This window comes from Haplochromis burtoni, unplaced genomic scaffold, assembly GCF_018398535.1.
Source record: "Haplochromis burtoni strain Fernald_Lab_line unplaced genomic scaffold, NCSU_Asbu1 Contig_85, whole genome shotgun sequence".
Classification (NCBI taxonomy): domain Eukaryota; kingdom Metazoa; phylum Chordata; class Actinopteri; order Cichliformes; family Cichlidae; genus Haplochromis; species Haplochromis burtoni.
In genome coordinates, this window is record NW_024582446.1 from 268,168 (window position 1) to 287,742 (window position 19,575).

The 19,575-nt window shown below is 39.4% G+C and overlaps 1 protein-coding gene across 1 annotated transcript; it reads left to right on the forward strand.

Annotated features, from left to right (window-relative positions):
• The first annotated feature begins 10,010 nt into the window (after positions 1 to 10,010).
• On the forward strand, positions 10,011 to 18,225 carry pax9 (paired box 9). The gene is made up of 4 exons (XM_005925986.2): positions 10,011 to 10,196; positions 10,785 to 11,399; positions 13,416 to 13,555; positions 17,188 to 18,225. The coding sequence occupies exons 1-4, from the start codon at positions 10,193 to 10,195 to the stop codon at positions 17,440 to 17,442; spliced, it is 1,014 nt and encodes a 337-aa protein (XP_005926048.1). The 5' UTR covers positions 10,011 to 10,192; the 3' UTR covers positions 17,443 to 18,225.
• The last annotated feature ends 1,350 nt before the right edge of the window (positions 18,226 to 19,575 follow it).

A 19,575-nucleotide genomic window follows, 5' to 3' on the forward strand; every position in this document is an offset into this window, starting at 1 on the left:
TTTTTTTTAAGAAAGCTTAGAGGTTATTCCTCCAGTCAGAAAACGTTTAAGCTTTTAAAATGAATGTTTAATGAAGTCTGTTCCAAATAACATTCTCAAGTCATTTAATCAGTATTTGGTTTATAAGCTCATTTTAAAAAAAGAAATCGACAGAGTGCAAGTAAGACTTTCCTAACCCGAAATATTAGATTTTATAGGATTAATTCACAGACCTGAGTTCATGGATTTGCATTCACAGTGCTTAACTTGAGATATCACTTAATTATGTAAAATTACATTCCTATCCGCACTAAATCCTTAAGACAGAATTTTTGGACTGTACTTTCATGAACTACTAACAAGAAAGTTTAAAGCAAACAAAATCTCAGCAGTAAAAATCTGGAGTCAATTTGGAATCAGCAATCTTTTTATTCCGACTCACTCCAAACTCATGCCACAGCATCAATAAACCAACTGCTGACATATATGTATTATATTTGTGTCTAAAGCTGTCGCATCGGAGTAAAAGACAAAAACTGCTGAAAAAACAACAACATTTATCTGATTTCAGTCTGACTGATTATTTAACACCTATGGCAACAATGGTTCCTCTGTTACTTCTCAGTTTAGTGTGGTGTCTCAGCGTAACATCACGCTCCAGCAGCTGCACCTGCTGCTGATGTCCTCTCCTGTAAATACCATTAGCATTTTGGACAGGGGCTGTGGGGGATAATTACTTGGCAGCCACATCGCTCGCGCTGCAGTAAACTGGAGTCTTGTGAGGCTGCTTGACCGTACAGCAGCTGTATGTTTGTACTCGGTGAAAGTGTGTCAAAAAGTATTGTTTTTAAAGACAATAAACCAGTGTGTGTCAAAGACGTTTTTATAAAAAGGAGTTACAAAACTCCTGAAGAAACTAAAAATATACAAGAAAGTATTCTAAAAATAAATAAATAAATAAATAAATAAATAATAAAAATAAAACAAATCCACGGGAGGCAAAAATATTTGAGAGCACCCTGAATTTCAAACTTACGATTTTAGTGGAAAATAAATCACCTTTGGAAATAAGAATGAAGTGGAGACAGAAACACCAAGAAAAAATGAAGTTAAAAGCTAAATATTCATCTTGATCATTTAATAAAGTTAGCACTGATCATTTATTGACCACTGAAAAGAAACAAACACACCTGTCAGTGCAGTCCTGATAGATACTTTAGCAAACTCAGAATAACAGTTTGTGTTCGGTGCAAAGCATGATCAATATACACCTTTTGAAGTCAAGTTGATGGAGAGACCCACATTTATAAATATTTACAAATTAATTGATATATAGCTGAGCTCTTGTCCTGATTATGACAAGACCCATATACAATAAATGACTAATTGTAATCGTTCTATTGACTTCTGATGGCATTAAAAGCAGACATGTATAAATGGATCCATATGCATTCAGAGATGATTTAAAATATATAATATTAATAACACGAGTGTTCTGTCACCAAAATGCTTTCAGGCAAGAAAATTCAATTTCACACAATTTCATTGTTCATTTAAGAGAAACAGCATTACTAAAAACAAACAAACAAACCAAGTAAAGTCTTTTTCATTCATGCTTTTACATACGCTTACTTTATATTTCGACTGCATGATGTATATTTTTAAAGCCTTCTGAGTTTTGTAGATGCATCTGACATGTGTGATACTTGGTTGCCCTCTGCAGGATTCACATTAAAACTGAGAGGCAGACTCGTCTTAGCATTTTTCAACCAATCACAAGAGGGAGGAGTTTATTTCACTAGTCTTTAAGTTCTTTTGAGCTTAATGTAGCCCCAGCACCCTTAGTATCCCTGCGCCAACATATACAGGCAAACAGATATGACAGCTCTGCAGTGTCTAGCTTAATGTTTTCATCTATTTTTACTAATTCTTTGTTTCCTGAAGGGCTTCAGCTTTGTGAACTATACAGCTATGGGGGAGAAGAGACTCTTGCTCTTATTGTCCTTACACGTATTTTTCCTTGCTAATCTTATGACGTTATGTTATGATGTTTGCAAAATGAAACTACAAGGAGAATGCAATGCTTTACAAAATACAACACCCTTAAAAACAAACACGTACAGCATATTTATGCTCATAACTGATTATCTTAAAAAAAATTATATATATATATATATATATATAAACATATATATATATATATATATAAATATATATATATATATATATATATATTTATTTATTTATTTATTTATTTTTTTATTTCTGTTTTTAATAAATAGTTCACCACCACCATAAGAAATATCAGCTGCTTAACATTTGTTAACAGCTTTCTTTGTGCCAACTGTTCAGTGGGTCTAACAGGCCAGGGTCAAAGGCCAGTTTTCACTCCTTTTAGCTGTAATACATAGCCGATTATGGTTTTGTAAGGTGTGTAAAAACTATTGATTTTTTTTAACTGACTTTTTATTTTGGTTTCTCCAATAAATATAGATTATCTAAAAAAGGTCGTATTTCAGCAGAACCTTCCATTTGAATTGACGTTTTGTGTGTGTGTGTGTGTGTGTGTGTGTGTGTGTGTGTGTGTGTGTGTGTGTGTGTGTGTGTGTGTACCAAGTAACTTGAACTTATCAAGATAAAAACAACTTGGCCTGACATATATTCACACAGACAACCAATAGCAGGAGGGATGAACGCAGTGTTTCAGGAAAGAAATGCAAATAAACGTATACTTGCGTAACAGACACGTCACAAGCATATTTGAAAGTGAAATAAGTTCAGTCTAAACAGGTGAAATAGAACTCAATATAGTTACAATTTTACTAATTGAACGAGCCAATCCAGGGAAGTAAAAACTTATCATTTATCAGGCAATTAAAATTGTATATGTGTAGTATATGATTCTGGTATTTTATTTAAAAAGTCGTGGAATAATACTTAAGAAATGTTTGACGTGTTCCCTGAAGATCCACCAGATGGCGCCACTGCATTTTACAATACACAGACTTGCCCAGGTAAAGTGTGTGTTGGCACAGCAGCGTTTGTGACCCCTGCACGGCGTGTCACCAACAAGGACGTACGGTGAAACTAAAGAAGATTAAAACAAATTGGTCACAATTTTGTGTCAACAAAGACCAAATGGAAAGATTTTAAGCCGGTTCTAACTAATTCAGCTATTTGATGCTCAAAAATGTAATCCCTTTACATTATTATTATTAATATTATTATTAATAATAAAAACAATATTTAACTCACTCCACCCTTATCTTCAGACAAAATTTGTTCTCATTCCTGTGTCTCCACAATGCGTCCCGATTAAGGAGGCCTCGGTGCTTCAGTGCTGATATTCCTGTGTAATCCTCTCTTCTTATGAAACACATCAATCACAATTTAACTGCATGTTCCCAGAGAGAACGATGAAATGGTATTCTTATTTCTACCATCCTTAAATTAACATGTACTTCTATTTTTCGGCGCCAGACTCCAAATTAAATAACAAAAAAGGGGGCTATCAGAGGGCCAGTATTTTGTCAATGTCCACGCTGACATTATACATCTGACTCTCTCCGACCTCTGTTTGTGTATGAGGATATTGAACACTCCGTCCACTCAGTAATCTAATAACACTGCGTAAAAATCTGAAGCTCGTGTGCCCAAACTTGACTAATTGCAGGAATGTTTCCGCGCTTATGCGGGGATCTTAATGGATTAGGAAATTTAATATAAGTCCAGCCCAGGTATGACTCAAGGATTCCTCGTATCTACAACGCATAACATAGCGGTGTGGTCTGTATCAACACCCCATTTGCACTTTTTTTTGTGCACAAAGTAATCGGCGCGTAAAAGCGCAATAAAGGTAGAGCTCTCCATTTTCCCCCCAGTGTCCTTGGTACGGGACAAAGAGAGGTCCAAATTAGGGCGGAATGAAATATTTAATACTAATGGATGCCAGGTGCCAGACGAACAGATGTCAAAGTGATGTATGCTTAAAAGTGTCGTAAATATTGTTTCTTTTTGTCCCTCTCCGCTGAAACCCAGGCCTGGCCTCTGAAACACGACTACATTCGTCGTTAACCTGCGTTCGTCCTCATTAAGGCCGCACTAAAGTTACCGGGCCACTCAGTCCTGGAGAAGTGCTAACCTGTAGAAAGACTTTAATGGTGTCACCGCTATTTGGACTGCAAAGGTTAGAATCGTCGGTGCGGGTTATTTTAAAGGCGCCAAGCGATGGCATTATCCTAAAAAACAGCAGCGTCCACACAGTAAAAATCCACACAGTCTTATCTCGTTTGTATCAAACAACTGGAGGGGAAATCACGTCTTTTCCGCTTTAATAACGCGGATTAGTGGTGCTCTTGGGTGACAAGCTGATGCTGGACCTCAATTTTCCGAGCAGCGCACGCACACACACACAAACACTATAACTCTCAGCACGTGTGTATCTTATTGCAGATGTCAGTCGTTTTGGGGACAGTTAGTATGAGATGACAGACCTCCAACCCCTTTGTGAAACAAGAAATCACTGCGTGTCCCCATAATAACCCATTAGTGGTAACTTGGATTTCCCACAGGATCTTACTGGGAACATTAAACCTGGAGCTGGGAACTTTTTTTTTAACACCCCTCTGTAACTTTCTCCACGGATAATCTGCGCAGCGTGGTGGCTCTGCGTCTCAAGGTTGCAGATAAGAAACTCTGTCTTACACACATTTTTTTTCAGACCACAAAGAGGAAGTAGCAGTCTGGGCGGATTACAGTCAAAGCGTCTCAATCCAAATTCAGCAGCTTGTTTCATGACACAGGGTCTTAAGTCCCACTGGTACAAAGTCACACAGCTAATAATAATAATAATAATAATAATAATAATAATAATAATAATAATAATAATAATAATAATAATAATAATAATAATAATAATAATAATGCACAAAGACTTTAATTGTAGTTATTGTAATATTATTATTGTATTATTGTAATATGCCGTAGGCTATTTGGTTTAGCTATTAAAGTGATCTTTGCGAAATATTGGACATATCAATACCCCCCCCCCTCCCCCCTTTATGTGCTGCCTCTTAATTTCAAGAAAAGATGATTATTACGAATTCATTATTAAAGTCTTGTTACGGACTTTAAATGCGCACTGTTTGGCAATGGTCTTGTGGTTTCTATAGTAAGTGTGTCACTTTATTTCTGTGTCACACTTTCATTCGTCTTGATATGACGGTGTCATCCGATTGAGTGGAGAGTAAAAGGTAAAAATGTGGTAGCTCAAACTACATTAAATGGAACGCATTAGAACGGTGTCTAATTGATCTGATTAAAGGGCTATCAGCTACATGGTTGATGCCTGCTAGAGGATGCAGAACGTAGCCGTTTCGTCATCATCATCATTTTGAACATCATCATTATTTTCGCATTTGCGGTGGATAGAAAACGAATGTATTTGAATACGAGAATTTCTGTTTCGGTACTGACGATTTTTAGAAAGATTACATCATTTAGACTGTTACGTTAATAAAACGTTATTTAAAATTATTATGAGATTATTTTAGCATCCACGAAAATTAGAATGTCCTCCCAGCTTTGAATTAATTCGGTCTGAGTCGTAAATTGATTTGTAAGATAAATGTTAGTGATTTACGTTTGCATCTCCAGTAAAGTGGGCTAATATAAAATTAGATGCACCAATTTTTGAATGGAACTAAAAGACACATGGGAAATAAGTTGCGTTTAATGTTGAGAGTTTCTTTTGCATTTCCACGAGGCTTAATAATCGAAATCCTGCAACCACACAACTGTTTTAACGGGTTTACAGTTTAGCAGATACCAAAACAGTCTAACAGCCTGAGAAACCAAGACCAGAGAGTCTAGTTCAGCTTTTTCTTTTGTTGTTTTTAAAATTTTGTATAGCTGCACCACAGCCTTGTGGTGACAACTGAACTCCTCATGCCTTTACTTGTCGAACATGAGGAAATTAAAAAGAAAAGGTGGGTTAGTGACTTCGCTCACACACGAAGCGGATAGTTGTGGTAAGAGTGCCTGTGTCATCCGAATTTATGGCTGTTTTGCTAGTAGCACAGGTAAACAAAACCATGGAACCCTTTCTTATCACTAATTAATTTTTTCCCTCTACCCAGATAGAGGCCTTAAGATGTCGTTTATAACCTATGGATATGTTTTTCCAAACAAGAGGATGAGGCACACCCCATAACTTTGCTCTAAAGAAGAATATTATCGCGTTGTGGGCTTCATGTGACGTGGACCGTATGAATTTCCGTTTGTTTCATTGGAAATGCAAATTGGACGAAGCGCTTACGTTTTTCACTCAGCATGTTACACGATAAGCATTCACAGCTTAACATGTTTATCTGCTGAGTGTTGATGGATTATCATCAGCATTACATCCCAGTGTTCAGTTTTCTGACAGTTTTTTTTCTTTTGGAAAAGAAGAAAAGCAGAAGTAAATCGAAACTAGGTATTTTTGCCAATATGTAGCTTCGATATTCATGAAAACGATCACAACCACGCCATGCACTTTGACGTGAACTGCAATATAAGGAGTTAAACGTGCAGCCATGCAGTATGTGTGGCTCCCAAACACAGCTGTTGGAGCTTGCGATTCCACTGAAGGCAAATAGAAGAACGGAACTATAAACAAGTGAAACAAATAATTACAATTCCTAAAGTCGTCTTCTTTTTGAGCTCATAAAAATATTAATAAACGGTCCATTGTATTGCTCTCAAACAGACCACGTTATTAAAGCATCCTGGTTTTAAAAACGGAGAGAGAGAAACAGCTTTAATAAGAAAAACCTGAAGGGGCTCAAAGGCACATCAGTGCAAACAAGCAGAGGAAGTGTTAGAAATTCAAGCATGTGACGTTGTGTGATGTTATTTAGAAAATACCCCTCAAGCATTAAATTATGGATTTCGTGCTATGGAAGAGCTGCACTTGCGCAGGCATTGTGCGTGCGCAACACCACCGGACGCACGCTGTTTGTGTGGGCCATCAAACGCTGGGGTATGCAGTCGTCTGCTTGGCAGCATATAGAACCAAATAACATGACTCAGTACATCCTGCAGGAGCTGGACTATTTCAAATAGAGCATGTTGGTGTTTTTAACGAAGCATTAATACTGTAGCCTATATACATACTTTTTTTTGGTAAAATCTTAAAATAAAAGTGTAGACTGTAACTTTAAAAACCCAACAACAAGCCTACTGTTTTTCAGAATAGACAAGAGGATAAGCCTGTTACCAATCCATCTCTGATTTCACAGAAACCTTATTAGACAGAGGAAAATCATTTGGGTTATGCTCTCTGTGCAGAGCACAGGACGAAGCTCTGACTCCATCATTACGCAATTTGTCTGACAAGTGATGCGTTGCCTTCACTTGAGGTATGAACAATTCAATTCGACACGGACCATTCTGGGCTCGTGAACAGTACAGGCGTGTGACAGCCATGTAGAGTGTGCAAATCGTGCGTGGAGGCTCACTGATGCCAACATACTCCATACAGGCTAAACCGCTATTATTTACACATTTAGTCTGATAGTGACGACACAATTTTTTTTTAAATTTATTTGTATGTGTTTAATACACTCTAGCAGCATTCTTTAAGAATACACTATTATTATTAGTACTAGTTGCGTTTTACCGTTAATAAAAGTACAATTTACAATAATTATTATAAAAATAACAGTCATGATAATTTGCAACAGTTTCACTGACTGTAATAATCACATTATTTTTAATTAATTTATGGGAATTTTTGAACAACTGCGTAAAAATGCACTGTCTATTCTTTACAACTACCGTTTAAATGTTAATAGTTGCGGTGCCATTAATCAGATAAAGCATGTATTTCGCTAGCATTATTATTATTATTATTGTTTTAAAACGTCACCCAGTTTCAGATTGCCTCACCTTAGACGTGTATTATGTCACAGAAACGGGAGGAAGGTGCATGCCCGTCCGGCCTAAAAAATGCAGAAGATGAAGCAGTTTGGGAAGACCTTTGATCCCTCGCTCCTGACCTTGTGTTATTTCAGTTACCAGAGGCACCCCAAGGCAAACAAGTTGGGCACGTTTCCCCGCCATAAACATTATCCTTGTTGCATCAGCGGCCTGGGAGCGGAGGAGGGTGGGCAGGTGGGTGCACAAGAGGTGATGCAGCGATAAATACATTTATAAAAACAAACAAAAAAATAAATAAAATAAAACAGAAGAAAGAGTCCATTAAGACAACCCCAACTGGTCTTCTTATGACAAATAACCGTTCATGAAGGCAAAAACAACTCCAGCGTGGGGCGAAAAAGTAATTTAGGCGTTTTTAAAGACACGTCTAACCGACTTGCATTGCCGTGGAGGCACTATAATTTGTTCAGTTTCTGAGTTTGACGCGATCCTAGCAAAGGTGGGAAAGCTAATCATAATATAGGCATCCAGCATCTAGCCTGCAGAGCTGTGCGTGCTGAAACAAATACCGAGAAAGACTTCGTGTACATTCTGGCCCCTCAAAGCCGCTTCGGTGTTTAATGTTAGCAGAGGTTTTCAACAATATTCTTAATTGCACTGCAGCGCAGGGGTGCTGTTTGATGTTTACATGCACACTGATCTCTTTAGATTGTACAGAGATGAAGGTCAGTCATGCACCGTGGCCTTCTTAAAATATGACACGGAAAATCCAAAGCATGTGTCAAAACGGGGAGTGAGCGAAGGCGCAAAATTATGGCGTGTGTTTGTTTCTCGTGTCGGGGAGCAACAAATCTTTCTTATTGCTTGCAACTGGGGTTTCTCTGCAGAAAGTGCTTGCCTGCTGAACATGTGAAAGTAAGGAATATTCCCTATAACACACTGAGCTGCAAACGTTGAGCTTGAAAGACAATCGCGTAAAGGTTAAGAAATAAAAGGTAATTATGTTATCACATAAGAACCTTAACAACCTGCATTCCATTAACGCTCGCTGGGCATAATTGGCAAAAAAAATTGGCCTGCTTTGCGCAGGCTAAGCCTAAAGAGACGTGCAGCTTATAATAGAAACGTGAAAATAAATAATTGTTTAAAAAAAAACAATGATTTGAATTGTATTTTTCTTTTGACACGTGTCCGACTAAAAAAAACGAAATAATACCTAATGTCAAATGGGCACAAAATTGAAACCTGGCCATGGTTTTTAACTGTGCCGTGTATTTTCAAACTGCATGACAAGAGAGATTCAATTCTAAAGATTAAATTTATTCGCCTCATTTTCACCAAATCGCTGGCGCGTTTGGTCTGCTGTCAGTCTATGCTCGACGCCTGAAAGAGAATAAAAGAAGAAGAAGAAGAAAAGAAATACTTGGGTGACAAATAAGAAAAAAGTTATGATAACCTTCAAGTGCAATGAGATAGAATTTACAAACATCAACCAGCCAATTACATTACAGAAAAGCAATCATTCATTTCCTGCCATTTCCTTAATGATGCTATTTAAAAGCTTGAGATGAAAGTTAGTGTGGCGGAGCATAAAGCCACACAAAGTCGGGTCTTTGGAGCTGAACTTTTATTTTATTTTGAAAGGCAACTGATTATTATAAAAACAGCTGCATAAAATAAAACCGGTTACTGCTGGGGTCGAAAATGCACACATTTGTGGGGTTTCCCCCTATAAATAAATTCACATAATATTTCAGTTGGTGTTTCCTTGTGATGCTCACAAATAGGAACCTGTTTGTCATTTTTTTTTTTTTTTGGTATCTTCACATCATTGTTGAAAGAGTGAAGATGCGATCCCGTACGGATACTGGATTGCACTCAACCTGCCTCAAAAACAAAGCCATTCATGGTGGCATGTCCCCGTTTTTTGGATAGCAGGATGAGAGGGACCCGGGTGTGTGGGTGTGTGTGACACTCTGAAGTTGTCATGACAAACTTCTGGGCCAATGATAATTTAGGTCTGTGCAAACTCGATGGCAAATGGGAGGGTCCGATCCAATCAGCGGGGGGAGAACCCTCGGAAGCCCAGCCTCCTGATTTCAACAGATTGAAATGTAAGCCTGTCTCCAGCGCCGTCAGGAAACAGATCGAGAATTTTGTCTCTCTTGTTCCTTATCGCGCAAGAAGATTTTCTTGGACGCGATTTTAGAAAGTGGACACGCTGGACGCGGAGCAGGACCCACGCAGGAGGCACAAAGCGGACACCGTATTCTTCATTTGCGGCTTTAACACGATGGGTGAGTTCAGTGTTGTATCGCTTTTTGGTTTCTTGACAGGGATGCAGCGATCGGTGCAACTTCTTAAAGCAAGGTGGGGGGAATTTAGCGAGATATTGTCTGTGGTGTTTTGACGGATTAGTTTAGTCTTTAATCCAGAGGATATAAAACAGGGCGATGAGTATTTATGTGGAGGTTACGCACGAATTTTGGCACTTCCCACCGGACATCGGTGTGAAATCTACCCTGCATGAACGACAGCTATCAGCGATCACTTAACACAGTTGATCCATAAGTTCAGTTGTTTAGCGGGAGTGAAAACTTTGCTGAAAAAACAAAAATTCAAGTTTAAAATCAAGTGCAAATGTGAGAAGGTGGATTTCCCCCCCCCGTCGTATATAAATAACAAAACTTGAAATATGTTGACTGAGACACAAATAAACTATCAGCATATCTGCTGAAATTCATATCTGTAATATAAGCATATATTATTTAAATATTCTGTTATATTATAAATAAGGGGTCGTTAGCAGTGTGGAGGGCCTTGGGTTGGTTACCTAATCGCTGTCTCACTGTTGTGCCCTTCTGTGTGTTTGTTTTTGACACCAGAGCCTGCCTTCGGTGAAGTGAACCAACTCGGTGGTGTTTTCGTAAACGGCAGGCCGCTCCCCAACGCCATCCGGCTCAGGATAGTGGAGCTGGCCCAACTCGGGATTCGACCCTGTGACATCAGCAGGCAGTTGCGCGTGTCCCACGGCTGTGTCAGTAAGATCCTGGCTCGCTACAACGAGACCGGCTCCATCCTCCCGGGGGCAATCGGAGGCAGCAAGCCGCGGGTCACCACACCCACCGTTGTCAAACACATACGGACATACAAGCAGAGAGACCCGGGGATTTTTGCCTGGGAGATCCGGGACAGGCTACTCGCTGACGGGGTTTGCGACAAGTTCAACCTGCCCTCCGTCAGCTCCATCAGTCGGATCCTCCGAAACAAGATTGGGAATCTGTCCCAGCAGAGCCAGTATGAGTCGGGCAAGCAGGCGCCTCATCCACCGCCACAACCAACGTTACCCTACAACCACTTATACTCATACCCGACGTCCAAAGTGCCCACTCCCCCTGGCATGCCCACCCTTCCCGGACACATGGCCATGCACAGGATATGGCCTTCCTCGCACTCTGTAACTGATATTCTGGGGATACGGTCTATTACAGAGCAACAAAGTAAGCATGGCTGCATGGAGGGCGGTTACATTTGTTTATTGCACCACATATAACCAACTTTTGAAGGGGTTTTGCGCGCAAGAGTGCGAATGTGTGTGTGTGTATGTGTGTGTGTATTTGGAATAAAACCGGCACTTGTGTTTTTTTTCTCCCTTTGAGTTAGTGTAATTGTTTTTATAGGCCTCCAAAAGTAACTATTGGAACGTTATAAACCCACAGGCCTTTTTGGAGAGAGAAAGCTTAAATGCCATTTGACCTGCCTGCTGATATTGATTTTAAAAGGAGGCAGGTTAGTTCAGAAACAGATGGTCCAGCTTGCAAGAATAATTAAGAGGCGGATGTGGAATATTAGAGGGACAGCGGAGGGAAAGGCGGTGAGACGAAGTGTATCAAAATGAGGTGTGCTGAATGTTTGCCATGACTTGGAGCGAGTCGTTTTGTGCAGAACTGTGCATTCAGCGGTTTGTCCGATTCAGGCCTCAAATAAGTATCTCGCATTAGAATGCGTTTTCTGCTGCGTGGGTTGTGTTTTGTCCACATGCAGGTAGGCCCAGATAACTTTGCCTTGTACTCAACAAAACCGCAATTGTTTTGGAAACAGTGAAACAGGATCCAGCATAAATCAGTGCTAATGGTCGGCTCGGTGGTGTGAGAGGGCTTCTTCTAAGAGCTTGTTTTCCAGTGGCAGGAAGGGAAGTGTTGTCAGTCCATTGCCGCAATCCTGTTGCTGTTAGGATTCAGGGCTGCCATGCAGAAACACGCCCCGGCCTCTTCCACTTCCACCGCCATGCAAAGCTTCACTCGAGCAATATAAATAACATAAATGTAAAGCAGATATCCACGAAAGCTCACGGGGTGGGGGTGGGTGGGGGGAGAACAGTGTTTTGAGGGGCTGCCTTTATAAACAATTTATGCATTTCTAAATTATTAGCAGATGCTTGTGGCAAGTTTTTGAACGCTGAGTTGAAGTTTTTAGTACATTTAGTGAAGTGAGAGATTTGCCACATACTTTTTTTTAAATGGGTTTGGAATTAATGGAAATGATAGGAAATAAAATAAAATAAAACACGTGCACGGCTAAAAATGTAAAATATTAGTGGCTTTGTCTAGGGTAGTTTTTATTTTTACGCACACGGACAACACATTCAAAACTCCCGAGGTTTGATAAAGTCGCAGAGTGTTATAATATTAATATGTGCAGCACGCAGTTTGTTTAAAGCTCTTTGTCGAAATTGTTGTGATGGCTTCTCTCACAGTAAACAACGGGGAATCTATGTAGTGTGCCCATCATGCACAAGAAGGAGACGATGAAAGTCAATTCAATTTGTCTCCGACAGCGAGACAATTCGTTTTTTTTTCTCTAATATCCTTGACCCAGAGAGAGGGAGTCGCTTTAGCCATAACTTAAAAAAGAAATGGATTAAAAAAAACCCCCAACTACATTTAGTCCCATGTATTCTGAGCACATTTTCTTTACGACGAATAAAATAAATAAATACATAATTAAAAATATGACAGAAAATTTCACCTTTGTGTTAGGTTCTCATTCACAGCCCTAAAGAAAAATATAAATTTACGACAAAAGGCAATTATCAGGCAAAAAATACTTTCCCCAAACTTTTATTTTCAGAAGAGATTATCTCAATTTCAGACATCTGGAAAATTTTTGAAAAAAATAATACAGAGTCTAGGTTTCATACACTTGAAACTCGGCTGAAATACAGTACATCGGATAATAGATAATACAAAGATAATTGTTTAATGGCTCAAGGAAACATTTAAAGAAGCATTACGCACAGGAAAGACCTTCAACCTACGTGCTATTCATGCCTAAATTGACAAATAATCAGTTCAGAATGTCACAGGGTTTATTGTCTTGTGCAACCTGGCTAACCTGCGGTTAACGGATGCATGAATCACAGCAGCGGCCTGTGCCGGTCTTTTTCCCCCCTAACCTTAGCACAGTCTCCTCCTGACCGCCCTCTCTTCTCTCTTTCTCTTTTGCCCCCCTCCCAGTTAGTGACAGTCCATCCTTTCCCAGCACCAAACTAGAAGAATGGAGCGCTATTAACAGGACTAATTTCCTACCAGCAAGCTCTCCACTAGTCAATGGCGTGGATAAGGCGCATTTAGAACCTGGGGCAAAATACACACAGGTAAAAAAGTGGAAATCTCAATTTTTAATTTTTTTTGTTTGTTTTTTAATCAGGAGAACAGAAAGAGCGAAAAGAGTGTAGGCTATTAATCTACTTGCAGACTTGAGTATTCTTCTATTTTAACAGTTAGCATGGAAACTTCCCATTTCACAGCATTAATGCGCTCCTTCTGCTGGCTGGGGTGCATTTTTATTTCACTCTCTCTTCTCTTTTTTTTTATTCTGGCTTTACAAGGGGCAGTTCGTTTAGGCCCTGCTGCTTGGTCAGTGCTTTTATGGATGATTACAGAGCAGATTATTTAACAATAAGCACATCAAAGGGGGTTTAAATAGCCTAGTTATTATTAACTTTTAGGATTTTGAAAATTAAGTGTAGCGTGCTTCACACTCGAGACAATGGCTGGACCCCTGAATAAGAGCCAGTTGCCTCCTGTTTCGTTTCCCTGGTAAATTATACAGTATTTGAATTGGCTGGTTTTAATGCTGTAGCCTAGTTAACGACAACCATCATCCCGTCATTTGTCTGTGAGTTTTAAAGTAGGCTTTGGGATATTGTTGTGTCCTTAATGGCAGTCCTGCAGCTCTAAGCGTCCGGTGCATTCGTTATTTTGCTGGAGCGGTTAAGTCCACGCTAAAAACGCCGACTCAAACATACAATAGTCAAAAATTAATACACGAATCGTTACTGACTTTCATGCAACTTAAGATGTTTTTCGTTTTATTTCCTAATGTTATGTAGCTTTAATAAAATGTATATGGCCAAACTCAATAAGCTGCAAGTCTGAAAGTGATTGGATAGATTTTTATTCAGCTTTATCTCCGCTTTTCTATCTAAAACTAACGCAGGTCTACACACCACTCATCGCAGGCCTTTAATGTCATTTCCCTCCCAAATCACGCTTGTGCGCGCATGCTTTCCTTTTCTTCTTTTATTTTGAAAGGGCTTGTGATTCTGGTCACTGACAGAAAACGTTTCCATGCACATCATTTATTTTGCTACTTTATCATGGGGGACTTTTCATTCTCATTATGAAGGGAAAAAAAAGATTGAACCGATGCTGGAAGATTAGGAGCGCTCAAAGTGGACGCACACTAACTGTCTGAGCGGTTAGCCAAGCAGCTATACAAAAACAGAAGTGAGCCATTAAATGCAGAAAACAACAACTCCATAAATTACACAGTTTATTGCATGAAAAACAAAGAATGGCGAAGCAAGAACTGTTCCACCAAAACACTGAGGATTAAAATGTGCCCCATCACTTCGATTTTATACATGCAGACTCTGCAGCCTGCTAAGATCTAATGTGACTTTAGACTTTGTTAAATTTGTGTTTGTCAGACAGGCTGAGACGCAGGGAAAGTGCGCGGTCTTGCCAGGATCGTGTTCAAACAAGATGGCTAAACAACTTTGTATCTATCAAACTACAAGTCACTTTTTACCACCAGTTTCAAAGCACGATCTTTCTTGCAGCAGCAGGGAACTTGTCGTTTTTGGTTTTCTTTTTTAATTTTTCTAAAGGTTGACTTTCAGCTAAGAAAACTAACCAAAGCTGGCCAATGAAAACCTTTGACGGCTTTACATTTCTGACAAATTTCCTAACACCTATTTTTCCATAAGGACCAAGACCGCGGCTAGAAACCTTTGGCCTCTGCTCTGAAGTCAAAGCGGGCAGATGCACCCGTGTGTGCTTCTCTGCAAGATTGCGAGCATCATTAACACAGATTAAGGTTAAATCACGAACCGCGGCTCGGAGTTAATGCAAAAGTGTTTTAAAAACGCTTGAAAGAGGCGAAATGTTTAACAAAACATAGCCTACATATTATATATATCTAAAAAAATATTTAAAATTTGTACTCTCTAGAAATTTAACAAAAAAACAAACAAACAAACTCGTAAATGTCCTGAAGTTTAGTTTAAATTATTTATTTAAAAAATAAATACAGGGATTTGAGCAGCAGTAAATTCGCTAAAGTATTTTGTCGCATAGTCGACCAAATACACCAAGTGTTTTATTTATTTTTATTATTATTCATAACAATGAAACACTTTAATGTTATTATTATTAACATGAATTTTAAAACTTTTTAATAGTAATGTTAAAGTAAGTACAAGTGATGTAATTCAAGTTTAAAAACGTTTTATATATACGGAGGGCGGAGGATGAAAGAACAGGTCCGCCTTATAAATTATACAATCAGATACAAGATCAGTCCCATAAATTCGCCTTTTGTATACTCGTTTGATTTTGTTGACTTTGTGTCAGACAGGTGTTGATTCAACTATGTGGTCGTTCCGGAGGCTGCAGTTAGTTGTGTTCTTGCAGTAGTCAGTTGCGTAAAACTGAAAGGGAGTTTCTTTTCTTTTCTTTTCCTTCTCTCTATATACTATATATCTATATCTATGTTATATCTATACCTATAGATAGATAGACATTGCCATGAGCCGAATGTGTGTCTGTATGTATAAGTATACCATGTGCAAACACTAGGCTGTGTGTAATATATGATGTTTTTCAAGAGTGGAAATGTGTTAATTTTGGGGAAACTGTTTAATTACATTTGTTGATTTAAATTGGAAAAAAACAAGAATAATATAATGGGCTGTCTGTACAGGACTTAATGAAATACATTTCAGTATATTTGAGTGAAGTTATGATACAAAACAGCCGCATACTCATACACACATGGTCAGACACCCACAAACAACTGCCCCAGACACCCACAGCCACCCAGTACAGACCCACAGACACCTGCAGGCCCAGGCCCAGGCCCAGGCACACACACACACACACACACACACACACACACACACACACACACACGCAGTTTTTTCTCTGTACTTGTGTTTTTATAATCACCGCAAATGCCAGTTAGGAAGATAATTTTTCATATCTCTTTTAAGATAGTTGCCAGTGACTTTGTCAGTCAAGCAAGTCTATGAAAATAAGTGAGAGGAACAGAAAAGATCCCAGTTGTATAGAAATAATTCTCAGTAGTCCGGGACCACCCAGGAACAGAAATTCTGCCTCCCTGCTGAAATGCTTTGGTGAATTCCTCAAGTTAAGTCCTGTCGCTGTGCCAGAGAAGCAAAGCCCATTCCTGGTTCGAACCATGATATTTCCCCTGTGCGTGCCTTTTCCCTCTCAGCCTGTCATGACATCCTTTAAGTGCCGCCCCCAACCAGCCTGTCTCCCATCATATGGCGCAGTTTATCAGCAACACTGGTGCAATGTCCACTTTTGAGTTGAAAACAAGCTCCATATAGTGCACGTATGCTTCCCGAAACTGGGAAAATATTTATTTTCATGTGGTAGCTGTGAAGTTAGAATTAAGCTCTCTGCTGTTTATAATTCAACCAACATCACTTTCACTTTCTTCTACAGCTTGCCCCAGTTTTTCTTTCCTTTTCTAATTACAGCAGCTGCTTTTGTGTTTCCCTGGGATGGGCAGAAATTTTTTGAACTTATTACAGTCCCTATTTAGGAAAATGTCTGTGGCAAACAATTTCTTTTTGATCATTTTTTAGAAAAGGAAAATGACTAATGATGAAATGAGTTATTAGTGACTTTTTAAACCTATAATTAAGAGGCTCTTATCTTAATCTTATTTTCCCCTTTCTTCTTTAAATCCCAGACGCCGAATGGCTTGCCCACAGTGAACAGCTATGTCACAGCACCCAGCATCCCTCCCTACCACCCTCCCACCCAAGTGTCACCCTACATGGGGTACAGCGCCACCACGTCGGCCTATGTGACCGGACCCACGTGGCAGCCAGCCAGTGGCAATGCTCTATCTCCCCACAGCTGTGACATTGCCACCCCGCTGGCCTTCAAGAGGATGTCAGCCAACCGTGACGCCATCCACCCAGTCGCCGCCTCGGCGCTGTGAAGTCAACTCCACAGACTGATGGGAGAAAGGGGGGTGGGAGGGTGTGAAGGGGAGTGGGTTGGGTGAGAGACGGAGAGGACATTCAACTCCAAGTCTGTCCGTGGTGGCAACTGTTTTCCACTCCCACTGCCAGCTTTCTATGAAGGACTCGGCCCCAGGACTCATATCTGCGCCACTGGGTATATGATGCCCCTCCGAGCTAAGCGCAGTCAGACCAAAGACACACAACGAATAAAAAGCCTGTCAGTTTTTACAGCAAATGTGTTGTCTAAAAGTACTTGCAGGACAGGTGTTCCAAAGACTGACATATGACTGCTACACCACCCATCAACATAATTCCTCTCAGATTCTTTACTGCACATCTGCAAATGTCTCTGGGCAAAATGGGGTAATGTATAACTTCATGAATACAGAATCAAAGAAAAGGGAAAAAAAACTTTACATTAGTGTTTCAGGGTGCTTAATAATAATAATAATTGCTATTGTTTTTTTATGTTTGTATGCTTTTTGTTTATGATTTGATAAAAGTAACTGTGTTATGGAGCGTTGTTTTCCACTTCTCTAAAAGTGTAGCCTATGCAAGAGCTTCAAAGGGAAGTTTATTTATTAGATTAAAGGTACGTTGAATGAAGTGCAATTAGTCTTACAGAAAGCATGGACATCTCCACGCACATTTAGACAGAATTGGCATTGGGCACATTGGAGTCTAGAGCATTAACATAATTAATTGTCAAATGTTGCACAATGAAATTGAATGTATCTTATTAAATTGTTTGGCTTTTATTGGTCTTCGTGGAGTTTTCTGGCTGTTTGGGGATTCCTCAACACTTATTATTCGGAGAACAGAAAACAAGTGCACCATCACAGCTAAAAATATTTCATCTCTTTTTCTTCCAGCTATTCTAGACTCAGGGCATTGTGGCCTACTGGCCTGTTTTACATGAGCAGGAAACTGCTTTCCATAAAAGAAAAAAAAAAAAAGACGTGTGCACGCTGACAAGGCCTGTATTTTCTATTACCATGCGTCATGGCTCACTAGGAAACTTCATCAGAAATGCTTTGGGAGCACGAGTGTTTGCGACCACTTGAAGCAATTCTTTGAAAGTCCTTTGGCCATTAAAAATGGGTACATGTCTTCTCACCTCATTACATTTAATGCAGTCCTTTCTGTAAGCATAAAAAATTATACCTGTGCATTAGAGTGACAAAAACACAATTTGAGTAATTTGGGTTCGCACTATTTTAACAGATTATTCCCATAAAAATTATAAATAAAAATAAAACACAAATGAATAAAATGTGCAAAACATAAGAGAATTTTGGACATTTCCCACTGCAACCAAACTGAAAAAAAGTCAAAATGCAGTGTATATTTATACTTTGAAACATATAATATTAATTCCAGTAAAGCCCTGCTGTCTTTAAAAAATAATAATAACAGCCTAATGTCATGCATTATAATTTTCAACCATTTTAAGTCATAGAATTTTTTTCATATGGTTTTGTGGGAAAAATAGTAAATAAAAATATCAGCTTTTCAAACAAATTTGAGATCTGTGTGCCCAAGAGTCCTAGACTCCTGGGGTCAGGTGCAGTCCATGTACATTCAGAGAGCCACAAATAGACTCATTGGCCTGCGGTTTCCAAGGTCATCAGACATGTGACCCAAACACGAACCTCCAGCAGCCACATAAAGGGCCAAATAGGGCTGTCAGGGCCAACTCAACGTGTTCATTACAAAGGAAAAGCACACAGGCCATCTGACAAATGACATGTTTGCAAAATGATGCAAAAATACTTTCTGAAAGTGTATAGGGGGGAAGAGTGTAGTGTAATAAATTACGAGTGAGTCTGGCAAGCCCTGTCTAGCCCTGCAGTGGAAACCACAGATTTACACAAACTGGGCTTTAGTTGAAGTTGTAGATTGATAACTTGATATAGGTGCTTACCCAGCTCTTTCGCATAGCATTACCTGCTGCCGATGGTTCAGTAGGTGCGCGGCTCAGTTTTTCTTTCCCTCCCGCGATACAGCATAAACAGCCTCTGCACGTGACAGTGTCAACAGTCCTCCCCATGCAGGAGCTGATTTGACTTGGAAAGCAGTCTTCCCCGCATCCAGTGGTCACGGACCGT